The sequence below is a fragment of the Xiphophorus couchianus genome, chromosome 18 (assembly GCF_001444195.1).
Source record: "Xiphophorus couchianus chromosome 18, X_couchianus-1.0, whole genome shotgun sequence".
Lineage (NCBI taxonomy): Eukaryota > Metazoa > Chordata > Actinopteri > Cyprinodontiformes > Poeciliidae > Xiphophorus > Xiphophorus couchianus.
Genome location: NC_040245.1, coordinates 12,722,102 through 12,735,483, shown reverse-complemented (window position 1 = coordinate 12,735,483; position 13,382 = coordinate 12,722,102). Strand labels below are relative to the sequence as shown.

The 13,382-nt window shown below is 38.0% G+C and overlaps 2 protein-coding genes across 9 annotated transcripts; both read left to right on the top strand.

Annotated features, from left to right (window-relative positions):
• The first annotated feature begins 267 nt into the window (after positions 1-267).
• Positions 268-4,299, top strand: ccnp (cyclin P). Of its 7 annotated transcripts, XM_028044974.1 has the most exons (9): positions 336-538; positions 969-1,094; positions 1,248-1,323; positions 1,574-1,746; positions 1,843-1,941; positions 2,981-3,136; positions 3,292-3,450; positions 3,527-3,705; positions 3,817-4,299. In XM_028044974.1, exons 1-9 carry the CDS (start codon positions 485-487, stop codon positions 3,983-3,985), a joined length of 1,191 nt encoding a protein of 396 aa, XP_027900775.1. In that variant the 5' UTR covers positions 336-484; the 3' UTR covers positions 3,986-4,299. The 7 variants fall into 7 exon arrangements, with proteins under 7 accessions (XP_027900776.1, XP_027900774.1, XP_027900773.1 ...); XM_028044973.1 differs by having other exon boundaries at positions 302-538; positions 1,577-1,746; positions 3,292-3,957; XM_028044972.1 differs by having other exon boundaries at positions 306-538; positions 3,292-3,957.
• Positions 4,300-5,823: 1,524 nt separating this feature from the next.
• On the top strand, positions 5,824-12,146 carry LOC114133166 (CLOCK-interacting pacemaker). 2 transcript variants are annotated; one of them, XM_027998839.1, is made up of 4 exons: positions 5,824-6,414; positions 7,717-7,898; positions 8,941-9,122; positions 9,422-12,146. In XM_027998839.1, exons 2-4 carry the CDS (start codon positions 7,724-7,726, stop codon positions 10,418-10,420), a joined length of 1,356 nt encoding a protein of 451 aa, XP_027854640.1. In that variant the 5' UTR covers positions 5,824-6,414; positions 7,717-7,723; the 3' UTR covers positions 10,421-12,146. The 2 variants fall into 2 exon arrangements, with proteins under 2 accessions (XP_027854640.1, XP_027854641.1); XM_027998840.1 differs by lacking the exon at positions 5,824-6,414 and adding an exon at positions 6,429-6,788.
• The last annotated feature ends 1,236 nt before the right edge of the window (positions 12,147-13,382 follow it).

Sequence of the window (13,382 nt, the reverse complement as noted above, 5' to 3'; positions counted from 1 at the left end):
GGATGGAAAACCTTTGAACACCGTCTTGTATTCTACTTTCTACTTAGCATTTGTTGATTATCCCAATTAAATTTTTGCACTTACATACTTTCTGTGGAGGGGTGAACTTAAGTTGAATAATGCAAATAAAGGGGAAAACGAATACAATGTGACATACTCGAAAGAAAATGCTAGAAGAAAAATGAAATGAAAATTATAGTACTTTCTGAAAGGGAAAAGTTGTGCAACTAAAAAAAATATTAATTTATTTAAACACAAGTATTTGGTGGAGGTTGCAGATTATACTTTAAGAAGCGTCAATTCTTTAGTAAATTATAGCTCGCCTTGAACCCACCGGATGTTTAAAGCCAATCAGCGTCTTCCAGCTGTGTTTATTAGCGTCGCTCCGGGCAGCGTGGCTCCTTTCTCCTGTCAGGCCTCCCCTGAGCTCCGCTGTAAGTAGCTGCAGCGGCCCCAACAGAGAACTCTGTCTCCGGCTGTGTCTATGGCCAGGACCGGGTTCTGCGACTCCAAGGCCCTGTTGGACTTGCACAAGAAGGTGAGCACCGTGTGCTCATCGGATCCAATCCCATGGCATCATCGGATGTAATTTGCCAATTGCTATGAATACAACCCACTTGAGGTTGTTTTCTACATGGACTATAAGCTTAGCAGTCTTCAAACAATTTGACAGGAAACGGAAGGAAATATAACTGTTTCTAAATGTATATTCTAAATTTACATGGCTTTCTTTTCTCATTTTGGTGAAATCCCAATCTTAGATGGGTTCAGGTTTAAATGAGAAGGGAGAAAAAAAACTTTAGTTTAGTTGATCTCAGGTGTCAGAGAGTCTCTGATTAATATGGCCAGAGCAGAAATCAATGTAAATTTCTGCAAACATCCTGCAAAAGATGCAAGGTGGTAGGCATTTAAAGAAATGTCCATGATCATCAGCATGTATGAGCAGAGGCAATCTGTTGTCCCTTCAGGCGGATGAGAGGAGAGCCCCACTAAGAACTTGGACTAATGCCTGTGGGCCTATAGATCGCTTTCAGCCTGTAGAAGTGGAGGAGTCCAGAACTGCCCCAGTCAAAATGGAACCAGAGAGCAGATGGGTAGGCCTGCTGTCCTGTTTACCACCTTCATCCTAAAGCAGCTGATTTGTTTCTCTCCCCAACCCTTCTCCCACTCACCTTGTGCTTTGAACAAAACAAGCTGACAGCTTGGATATCTAAGCAGCCCAACTTCTGAATGTATTTTTCCTACAGGAAAGGAGGCCATCAACGCATACCAGTGAAGTCCTCATCATGGGTTTCCATGAGGATAGCAGGACATGCAAGGCTGGTAGTGTCTTCAGGTTTTAGGCACTTCCTGGTCTGTCCACTTTGAGATCTTTGTGCACTACAAATAAATAACGGGAGTGGGGGGGGCATGATTCTAGCAGTATGTTTTCTGGTTATGTAAAAAGTTGTGATTTCAGTGGGGGCTGAATTGTAAATTAAAACCGAGTAGCCAAAGACTCTGTATAATAAAATGTTGCTATTTTTGTTTAGAAATGAAAAGGCTTTTCTATGGTCTTTTTCTCCCTGTGCAGCAGATTGCTGTGTGGAGGCTCCAGTGCTCCTCTACCCGCACGGCATGCAGGGGCTTCACAGCCTACACACCCTGGTTCCCAGCTTACTGAAACACGAAGTCGAGATGGCACTTGAGAATCTGGACCTTATTTGGGATCGAACGTATGCCTGGGACATGTTCTTGGACATGATGGTGAGAAACATGAGGGCCGAAACAATTTGCTAAACAGCAATTGCTTCATTTAAAGACGTTTTTCCTGTTTTGCTTCCCCCCCCACACACGCTGTAGAAAACTCAAATGCAATACTCCTTTCCCAATGCTGATCTCCCTCGCCAATTCACTGATGCTACTCGAGCTATCCTAATAGAGTGGATCATTCAAGTTCATGTGAGTGGTGGTTTTCTTTGTCAACATAAAAGCTCACCAAATCATTGCAGGGAACCTCCATCACATCAGCTTAAGGGCATGGTTAGCAAACTGTGTCACATGTATCAACAGTGGGATGGATTTAGAAGGTATGCAGAAAAATATAAATAATTTGCCAAGTGAATACAAGTGTATGTTGTTTAACTAGAAAGTGTCTGTAATTGTATTGTCTTCCATTTACCACTCAAATCCAATCTTTGAGTTGGGAATAATATTGAGTGAAGAATAATATTGAGTGAAGTTATTAAACCAGCTTTGGACAATGAATATGACCAGACCTTAATTTACAATCCAAGCCAGGCTTATTTTACACATTCTGTACTTTGGTTTGTGCCACTGTTCTCATGGAAATGTAATGCATCAGAAATATAACTTAAAAACTCCAGCTGTGAGGTAATCCTACGTGTGTGCATGCATGCAGAGGCTGTGGTTGTCATCGCAGCTGTCCTCAGTTTCTCCTGAGGCTTGAGGCCTTTGCTGTGTGTCTCCCCAATTCTTGCTCTATTATTCTGCTGTTGGTAGAGGCCACAAGTGCCATAAAAATATAAAACTCCAGCCATTGCTAAGTTTCTATTTGCAAGGTGGACATTTTGTATTTTTAAGTTGGAGTTGGTGGGGAAGCTCTACCACTCAAAATGTCAAGGGATTTTTTTCCTAACTTCAAACTTGGAAGTTTAATCTTAAGTAAAAGTTGAAAACATAAACACACTTTGTGTCTTAGAACTATATGCGGTGCCAGTGAGATCTGATCACACCTTCCCCCTTCATTACAATAAACAAGCTGAAAAACCAGTCTAGTTGTACTACTATCAGTCGGTAAAGGTGGTCGTAACTAGACTTTAAATTTACTTAAGTGTCATAAGGTGTTGGAGAACCACTGATGTAGACTAACCTGTACCTGGGAGTAAATGAAGAATTTAGCAAAATGTTTTTCAGGTTTGACAAAATCTACATTTACCACTGATCTTTAATAATAAAGACAATGCTTACTTCCTGTCAGGAGTTGCTACAGTTCCAAGAAGAGACTCTCTACCTAGCAATACACCTCCTCAACCACTCCCTGCGACAGCTGAAGGTGTCCGTAGCCAACCTCCAGCTCCTTGGCATGGTTTGCCTCTTTCTTGCTGCAAAGAAAGAGGAGAGCCTCCTTCCAGAGGTACGCTGCCTCACTCCTGCCCAACTATAGAAACTGGAGCTGGCTAGCATGTCTGAATAAATGGTCCATTCATTGTAAAACTCAACAGACTATTGGAATCAATGAGGCATGCTATTGAACAACTTTTGTTCTAAAGTATTTTGTGACATTTCCAGGTGTCTGCACTCTGCAGCTTGATGGACCACACCTACACAAAGCATCAGCTTCTGCGAATGGAACGCAAAGTTTTGTGTGCGCTCAAGTTTGATCTGTCCTTCAGTCCCCCGCTGCACTTCCTCCTCCTGTTTGCCTCTGTTGCTCGCTGCAGTGCTACGGTAAAACCACGTCGTGTGTCATTTTCCACCTGCTGTTGCATGCTGGTGGAGTCTGAGCGGTCACTTGTGCCTACAGGTGGTGTGGATGGCTCGTTATCTACTAGAACTCTCTCTGCTAGAGGCCCAGTGTGTGGTGTTTCTGCCTGTACAGCTGGCTGGCGCAGCCCTCTGCTTGGCCCGCCAAGTTCTACAGGAATGTCCAACGCCAGAGGGAGAGGCTGCATGGTGTCTGGCTTCCAGCATCCATGTTGGCAGGTGTGCAATTTGTCAATCTTCTGTTTTTGCTTGGTGACCAAATATGTTGTACTTCTTGTGAAAATGGCTCTTCATTTTGTTCTGAACTTATTTGTTATGCTGCTTTTTCAGTGAGCCTACTCTGCTGAGGATCATGCATATTCTAGCTAGTGCTGCAGCCAAAGCCAGCTCCCAAGAGACCTGTGCTACTTTTATTAAATATTCATCCCCAAAGACATTGCAAGTCAGTAGACACCCAGGTCTGAATAATGCTGCAGGTCTGCTGAGTGTTTACAGTTGACATCTCTGAATTGGACACATTGAGTACTCTGCCTAAGCTCAATCTGAACTAATATCACTTGTGTTTTATAAGGAGCTGCAGATTAAGGGTCTGAAGTGTGAGAAATTTCATGCTGAATGTTGACAAATTGTTTGTTTCCTTGCATGGGATTTAGCCGAGAATGTAGCAATGTTCGTTTTATAATAACTTGCAGCCAATTTAGAAAATACTTTAATTGTACTGATGTGTTCTTGTCTTTTGTAGAGAGGATGTGGGTCGTCTGTCAACATGTATGAAATCTTTTTTAATGTAAAATAAAGTCTGCTGCAATGTTTTGTCATGGTATTACCTTATTTATATACAGCTGTAACCAAAAATATTCATTCCATTATTGGGATTAAGCTTAATTTTATTTTTTGCCAATTTTTAAATTTTTTATTTTTTTTTTTTACTTCTTACTGGCAGTAATGTTGTGTTTTTGATCTAGTATGGACAAGTGCACGTCACAAAATGACTCGTGCCATGAGGAAAGAAAATTTTTATGAAAAACAGTTCTACCAAATTTTAACTAATTTTTATGTTAAAAAAAAAAAGTGTATGAAATATATCAATGCAAACCTCACTGTTGGTGTACATTTTTACACTACATTTTTTTTCCACTTAACTTTCCATCCTTATGCTTAAATACGCTCTAAAAGGCCAGCTTCTTGAATTTTGTGTCTTGGCCTCTTTACAGAGATTGTCAGTAACTGTCTGCTGGACAACTGTCTGTTCAACAATCTTATATAGGCATTAACTTGTAAGATTTTTACAATGTTTTAGGTCTTTATTGAAGAGTAAATGAACAGAAAATAAGAAGGGGGAAGGTATACAACAAATGGTCAGAGTTTGCAATCAAGCCAGGAAAACTGTTCAGAGGACAACAGCCTCTGCATATTGTGAAAGGATTCAACCAACTGAACAATTGCTTTTTCAAAAATCCATTTTTGGTATTTTCTTTTTTCTTTTTATTCCAGTTTACTGAAAATTAAAGTTTAGGTCATTATTAACATAAAAGACCAGAAATAAAAGCTAATCATTTTGTGTAATGAATGAGTTTCACTTTAATAGTTATAGAAATAAACTTTTAAATGATACTCTAATTTATTGACGCAAACCTGTATATTGTCTTACATATTCTAAGATGTGAAACATCTTAGAATATGTAAGATGTCTGACATATTACATAAAGTTTAGGGCTCAAAACCTTTAGGCCACTAAAAGCTCTAAACTGCCAACAGGTTTCTCCTGCCAGTGATCTACTGTACATTTGCTTCGACTAATTTCTAACATAATCAGGTTTTCTGACCTTTAAAAAAAATGTACATTTTCTTCAGATTTTATATAGCACATTTATTAATAAAACAATTCAATATACTTAGAGTAACTCAATACTTTAAGTAAAAAACAAGATATCTGAAGAATAAAGTGTATTATTTATTTCATGACAAATTATAAAGTCAATCCTACGGAAGAGGATTAGGGCCACCGGAAAAAAAGATTTCTGACTTTAATCTCAGAATTCTGACTTTAAACTCAGAATTCTGACTTTAATATCAGAATTCTGACTTTAATCTCAGAATTCTTTTTTTTTTTTTTTTCGGTGGCCCTAATCCTCTTCCGTACAATCCAGTTCAAAGGCGTTTATCCTCGAATTTGTTATAAAATTCTGAGTCTTGAAGGTGGGGAGCTCTACTCTATGCCAACCGTACGTGCACTATTATATGATTGGTTGTTGTAGCTGTCTCATTGACCAATGAGCGCTGTGCTCCCGTAAAAAACTGTTTTTGTTTTGCTTGGCATGTAGTCAAACTAGAGGAGTTAGTTGAGGGCACACTGACAAAAGTCGAGATTTAGTTCTCCTTCTGACAGTTTATTTTCTTTTTTTAAAACGAGAATTTTGAGTCCACGCATGATCGAATGACATGCCACTTTTCTCATCATGTGGAAAACAGTGTCATCAAGCTACCTACAAGAGCGTCTGCATTGCAAAACAAAAGACGGACACGTTCAGACTTTTTGTTTTTACTAACTCCTTACTGGATTGTAAAAACCGTTGACCTTAATATTAAGCTGCACAGAAAATGATCAAAAATAGTATTTTATCGCGAGATCCTGGCGGCTGCTCTCATAGTCTGAGTTACTTGAATCTTTTATTTTGAAGGTAATCGGATGTTGTTTTGTTAGCCTCTCCTGGTTGACAACAGATATTGCAGAATCTCAGCCCGTTTTTGTGTAGTTTATTACTTGGCGTTGCCTGTGTAACAAAGAACGATAAATGTATTTAATGCCGTAAATCCGTCTGTTAGCATGGCGCTGTTGGCTAACCTATTTGTTGGTTTTGTAAAACTGTTCTGATGAAGGAGGAAACGACCATTATCGTGATATAATCGACTCTTTTACCTCTGAAGGTAAGTTCAATACTGCTTTTGGCAGGAAACATGCTGTATTACCTATTTCCACAGATGCTTTTAATACTCTACTGCAACTTTTTGTGTTGTTGTTTTTCACAAGGTTGCAAAGCCCATATTGGGGCTTCACTTTTGAATTTGGCCAGGGTCTGTCTAATGTGTTGATTTATGTGTACATGAGAGGAGCAGTGCGAAAGGAAGCGTCTCACTGAGGGCTGGTCTTAAAGTTGAATGTTACATAACACAACAGGGGCAGGAAGGAGCGGCGTGGTGCATTCACGGAACCACCGCCGCTGCTTGTGTCGTAAACACGAGTGGAGAAAGCTTCGATAAATTAAACGGCGCATTTTAATGCTCTAAATCCTCTGTGACAGGTAAAGATGGTTATATGCACAGCTGATTATTAGATTAGATTTTTGTTGTGTATTTCGACACCGATAGATAATAGGAAGATACCAGGTCATGTCCAATTGTTAGAGGATTAAATTCAGTTGTTTTTGTACTACTTTCCTGTGGAGCTGAAAGCTATTAATTTAATTTTAAAGTTAAAATTAAACGGAAAGCTATTAATTTAATTTTAAAGTTAAAATTAAATTAATAGCTTTCAGTTCCACAGGGAAGTAATTGTCGAAACTTTAGAAAAGCTGTTGTTCTCTGTTTAGACCTGTTACACCCTCAACATCACTGTAGCTATGAATGAAAGTAATAAAAAAATGCATGTTTAAAAAAAAAGAAAAACTGTATTCATCAAATTAAAACAGGAGGACAACGACTGAATAATCCCCCCCTTGCCCAGCGCCTTACAGACAACCCTGCTTTTTTACCTTTGAAGCTGTGCTATAATGTCTTTTGAGATAATAGACTGAATAGTTCTTCATGAGATATTGATACAGCTTTAAGCCTCTACAGATTTAACCTCAACTTGTTTTTTTGTGTCCCTTAGTCTTCCTGATGCTATTTCTTCATAACTATTCTTTTACAAACCTTAGAGGTCTTCACAGAACAGATATACTGAAATTATTCTAATTACTACTTATGTAACTTCCCAAGGCAGTTATTTCCACTGGACATTGACAGAGCAAAGGCACCTGAATACAAAAACTAAAAATTGATCTTTTCTCTTCCATTCACTTCAGTTCTAGTCACTGCTTAGGTCTATTATTTAAAATTTCAATAAAGTGCATAAAAGCTTGTGGTTGCAACATTGTAAACTTGGTTAAGTTCCAGTGATATTAATACTATTGCAAGTAACCTTTCACCAAACTGTTTTTATCTTGAAGTAAATACCACATTTTTTTTAAGGGCCGTCATGCCGAAAGAGCAGCTTTGTTTCAGGGAAAATGGTCCCTGTGCACCATCAAGCAAGAATGCGAAAGATAAGAGCAACAGCAATACCTTGCTGGCAATACGTGACCTAAAGCATGCAGTTGATTCTAACAGAAGAGGCTCCAGCTGCAGCTCAGAAAAAGACTCTGGGTATTCTGGTGAGTTAAAGTGTTTGCGGTAAATGTGTGCATGTAGCCTAAAAAGCTATGTAAAACTACATTAATGTACAAAAATAAGCCAACCTCACAATATATCAAAAAACTGTGTTAAAGATGTTTTCCTGTAGGCTACATCTACAGGAAATCTCAGCAAAACAGACGTTCTGGCCAGAAGATAACTCAGAGTGGAAGGCTGTTGGTTCAAATTTTGTCTGTCGGGCATCTTTGTATATTTGGAACTATACGATACCAAGGAAAACAACATGCTAATGTTCCAGGAATTATACTCCAAATAAACATATATAGCACAAGCCTTAGTCATCCAAAAGTTTTTCCTCTTTTCTGCATCTTAAAACCCTTGCTTAGCCTATCACATTTGACATCCAATCATAAAGTAGATTCAATTATTGAACAGAATCAAAAGCCAAATTCACATTCAAAGATTAATACATTAATCAAAGCTAAGACTTATTTTATCATTTATAAGCTTTTCCAAACTTCAAACTGAGATCTAAAATCCTTACACAAGCTCCCTGTAACTCAAAGAATAAATTTTAAATATTGTTGTTAGTTTATAAATCACTGAATGGCTTAGCAACACAATACATTAAAGATCTGCTGTTGTTGTATCAACCCTCCAGATCTCTCAAGTCTTCTAGTTTTGGTCTGCTCTGCATCCCCAGAACCAGAACTAAAAACTACAAAACAGCTGAAACACTGAGTGCCTTTAAATCTAGACTAAAAACCTACCTGTTTAGAGTTGAGTTTGAACCGTAATATGTGGAACATTGTCCAACATATTCAATTGTTGACTATAATGTTTTTGATGTCCTTTTATTTTTTCACGATGTGAAGCTCTTTGAACTGCCGTGTTGCTGAAATGTGCTATACAAATCACTTAATTGATTGTGAAAACAGATTCGTAATATAATTTGTTACAACTGGGCATTTTATCAAATGCAGAAGTTTTGAGGGTTTTTTTCCAAGACGCCTGACAAAGATTTGAACCCTGTTACTTCATTCTGTGTTCTCTGATTCCCAGACGGTTCCGACTGGCAGCAGACAGATATTGAGGTCCAGAGGAGCACCAAAAGCCAGCTGAGATTGGTAGAACATGCAGAGGCTCCACAAACTGGTCAGTCTAAAGTACATGGTGGCAGAAATACTGGAAATCCTGCTGTCATGTCAACCAAACTGGTTCACCAACCCATCTACATCATCAAGGTAATTGCACTAGTAAAGAAGTTTAGTTGCACATACTCAAATGGAAAATATAGAAATAAATTAAAACCTGTAGGAACAAAAATAGGAAGCTGTGTTTGAGATCAAGAGTTTGTTTTAAAGTCTATCAATTCAAGTTCAACCTATCCGTGAAAATGTTTTCAGTTGTTCTTTGAACCACAGTTTGGTACAGCCTTCTTACAACACGTAGCTTCTTAAACATCTTTTAAGAAGCTACGTGCCATGTTTATTCCTGAATGATATAGCTGCTTTCTTCTTTTCTCTGTTCTTTCACCCAGCAGCCAGCTACAACCCTGAAAAGAAGTCAGTTGCATGTAAATAACAGCATGAGGATAAGCAACCATATTGTTTCTCCACATATGATCAGCCCGGATCAGTCAAACTTTGTGCCAGCATCGATTCATCTTAGCAAGCCTTTCAAGTCCCAAAATTTGAGAGTCACGGGAAATAAAATAAACAACACCTACCTTCCTATTCTTAAGTCTTACCCTCGCATAGCACCACATCCTATCAAGAAACCACCTGACAAGTCTTTATCAAACCAGGAATCCCAATATTTGAGCAAGAGGATGTGCACAGAACGTAAGACTGAAGACAATTCAGTAACGACAGGTCCGTCGGAGGAACATCATCACAACCAACCGACAGTTTCAAACTCTGTCCTGTTGAGCACCTTGTCAAGCAGAAACAGCTTGTCCTCCTCCACCTTCAGCATTTATTCCACAAACCCAGGATCTCCATCCATCTCTAGTCTGCACACTGCATCTTCTGATCACTCAGACGGCGGAAGTCAAAGGAAAATCAACTCTAGTCCTCACCATCGGCGATTCCTCAACACGGTAGAACTTCTCAGGCAGTCGGGTCTGTTGGACATTACCTTGCGTACAAAGGAGCTCCTTCGCCAGAGCAACAGCACTGAGCAGGAGATTTCCCAGCTGCGTCAACACACAGAGTTACTCTGCCAGGCTGTCAGCAACCCAGCCCACTGCCTTAACGGTGTCACAGCCTGGGAACATGTGTGTCAGGCCATGACAGAGTCTGGTAGCTATCCCATCCTCAACATGACACGCAAATCTCGGAAGCCCTTACATCCAGATCCAATCAGTCAACCCCAAAGTATTTCTTTAGGTAACATAACAATACTACAAGCTGCTGAAGGCTCATGTCTTTCTAACACCAGCTCAGAGCAATCTCAGGTAATCCAAGATGAGAAAGTTGAGATCAGAGAAAGATCTCCAGGCATTGTGACCATGGTGTCTCCTGACAGTTCTACTGGTTAGGATGATCTACAGTGCCTTCAAAAATTGAGATAACTAGCCTGGCTGCTGTGCCTTACCTAAATATTCACCTTCACTGGCATTTTCTTCTTGCCTTACAACCTGGAATCAAAATGATTTATTGAGGAATCTGGATAATTTGACAGGCTAGAAATACTTATTGTGAAATATGTCTAGATCAGAATTCTGAAATAAGTTTTAAAAAAACAAGTTTTTTCTAAGGTAAAAAGCATTGACTCTCCTCAAAAGCAATGCCTTCTTGGGTGCTGTCATTAAAGCACATTTACTGCAGTAAATCTCTATAATTGTGGGTGGAAAAGGAAAAAAGGTGACTGAAATCCTGAAGAGCTGTTGCTCCTGACCACTGAATGAATCACAATGTGCTTTTAGACTTGTGCTTAGCACTTCCTGTCCCTTATCACCTGAACTCACTATAACATAGTCACTGTGAAGCATCGCTTTTAAAATCCAACATATTGAGTTTACTTTACTTTTGGAAGCTGATTCAAAAATAATCCATTCAAACTCCAATTTAAAGCTCATGAAACTCAACTCATGAAAAAGAGGAATAAAGTAAATGGATTCAGAACAAGTGGGACAGCAAGAACAAATGGGTCCCATTTGGGTGCCTGTTTAAAAAAAGCAGTGCCAAAACCAGGCGATCCTGAAAACCTGCTTGGATTTCTGTGGTATTTTAAAAAAGGCTTTGATTTCTTTACTGTGTCAATTTCAAGCCACAAATATACTGTCAGAACCGTCCATCACTAAAATATACACTAAACAATTTAACATCAACCTTTATAAGCAACATTAGGCCATGTTAGTTTTTTAAAGGAATCACAGCTACATCTAATGTTGTTGGAGTCAGTTTGTTACAGATGAAGACGGTGGGCAGTCTGTCAACAACCAGCTGGATGTTAAACTACTTCACTGTTTCTTTGCTCCAAGATACCAAGTATTATGTAGTCTATAGCAAAGCGCCTTGTCAGGTATTTTTGTGTGTGTTAATAGTCTGAGCTTGGTTTGCTGTGTGTCATTTTGTATTGTAGGCTTTTTTAATAACTCTACAATGCGCTTCAAATGATGTGTAGTTATTTTGCTTAACCTCTTTTTAAGACATGCACAGAATAAATGAGCAGCATTTCAAAATCATTTGATGAACCATACTCTTACGTAGCAGCTGTCATCTCTGCTGATTGTTTTTTGTGATTTTTCATAGTTTTTCTTGGTTTTTGGACTTTTACTTCACTAATTTAAAACACTTTTCAGTGTAAGTTTGAAAGTTTGTATTTATTGGGGGATAGTGTTGCAAGGACAAGCGATTATAAACAATGGATGGATGACCATTGAAACTCTCATTCTCGTACTTCCTTTGAGTACTAAAGAGTATTGGAATTGGGTTAGAGCTGAGACTAAATGAATAAAAACCCATAAGATCCAAAAAAAATAAGAAAAACAATCTTATTGTTGGAATGTAACATGAATTATATCTATGCTATTTCTCTACTGTCCCCTTTTGTAAAATAATAATAATAGTGCTATCTAGTGTATCATAAACTGATACAAAATGCTTTTACCTAAATAATGGTCAGTAATCATCTGGGAGTAAAAGTGTTATTTGAGGATACAACAGGCAGGCCTGACGGTCAAAGTTTTCAAATTTCAAGTGGTTTTTGGAGAATTTTTCAGAATTGTAAGCTATTTAAATAAAGCAGTTTGTGAAAAGTTTCTCTAATGTTTGTGTATCTGTGTATATTTCTACAGTGTGTCTCATCTACTCATCAAGAAAAACTTTGTGGGTTCTAATAAATCACACATAGGAGTATAATTTGTTGACAGATAAGAATACTGTTTTCCTGTTATTCAAATATATACGTAATTTTATCCCAATTCTGTGTTTTTTAAATGCACTAATGCAAGTTTCTGCTGACTTTAAATAGAATTCCCCTTATTGCCCTTTTCTTAAATGATCAGATTCAGAGAACTTAAGATTTAAGGGAATATTTCGTGATTTATGAAGTGAGGCTCTGTCAAAGGTAATGTGACGTCTTAGGGTAAATTCTGACTAGTTGGTGCTAGAGGCTGAAGCTAAGTGTGTCTATGAGGTGATAATATACTTACAACACAACATCTTTGAGAAAATATAAACGTAGAAAGTTTGCATTGAACGGTTATTTGCGCAGAAGCTGTTAATTTATTGGCACAGGAAGTAGTAGAAAACTTGTGAAGTGTTTCAGGTCTTTGCCACAGAAAATTAATTAAAAAAAACATTTATTTATACAGGTTTAACCCATTTTGCACGTAATTATCAGAAAACATATTACATGTTCCGCTCTGAGTACATTTCTCACAGGAACAGCACTGATCCTTCTGTGGGTTAGTAATCAGATCCCTTCGTTGTTGCATCAATTGGAAGACGGAGGTGCCTCTGTGAAAAAAGCAATGTAATATATCTCTATGAGATATACTGTACATTGACAGCAACATGAGACAGCATGTTTTTCTATTGCATATCTCATAGAGAAATATTACATATTGAATTTTATGTTGCATTTTTCTTTATAAAGCTGCTCCTTCAATCAAAAGTATACCAATATCTCCTTTTTTCCTTTGTAAAATACATAAGTGAAACGTTCTTCTGCTCATAAAAAAGAAGCAAGGTAACTTTTACTTAAAGTAAAATTTTAATTTGGTACTGTTTATTTTTATTTGAGTAACATTTTACACTGGTAAGTTGTAATTAGGTCAAATTTGATCAAGTAAGAGTAACTGTACTCTTACTTGAGTACATCATCTTTGTACTCTTTCCAGTCATGTCATTGGCTAAGCTGTGTTTCTGAGTCACAAAAGAAAAACAGATAACCGAATAAGTTAAATACTGAACACAGGAGATTAATATTATCTGCAAAGAAAGTTCAGAATGAAATCTCATAAAGAGCAGAACTGAAGAATGTACAAAACAAAC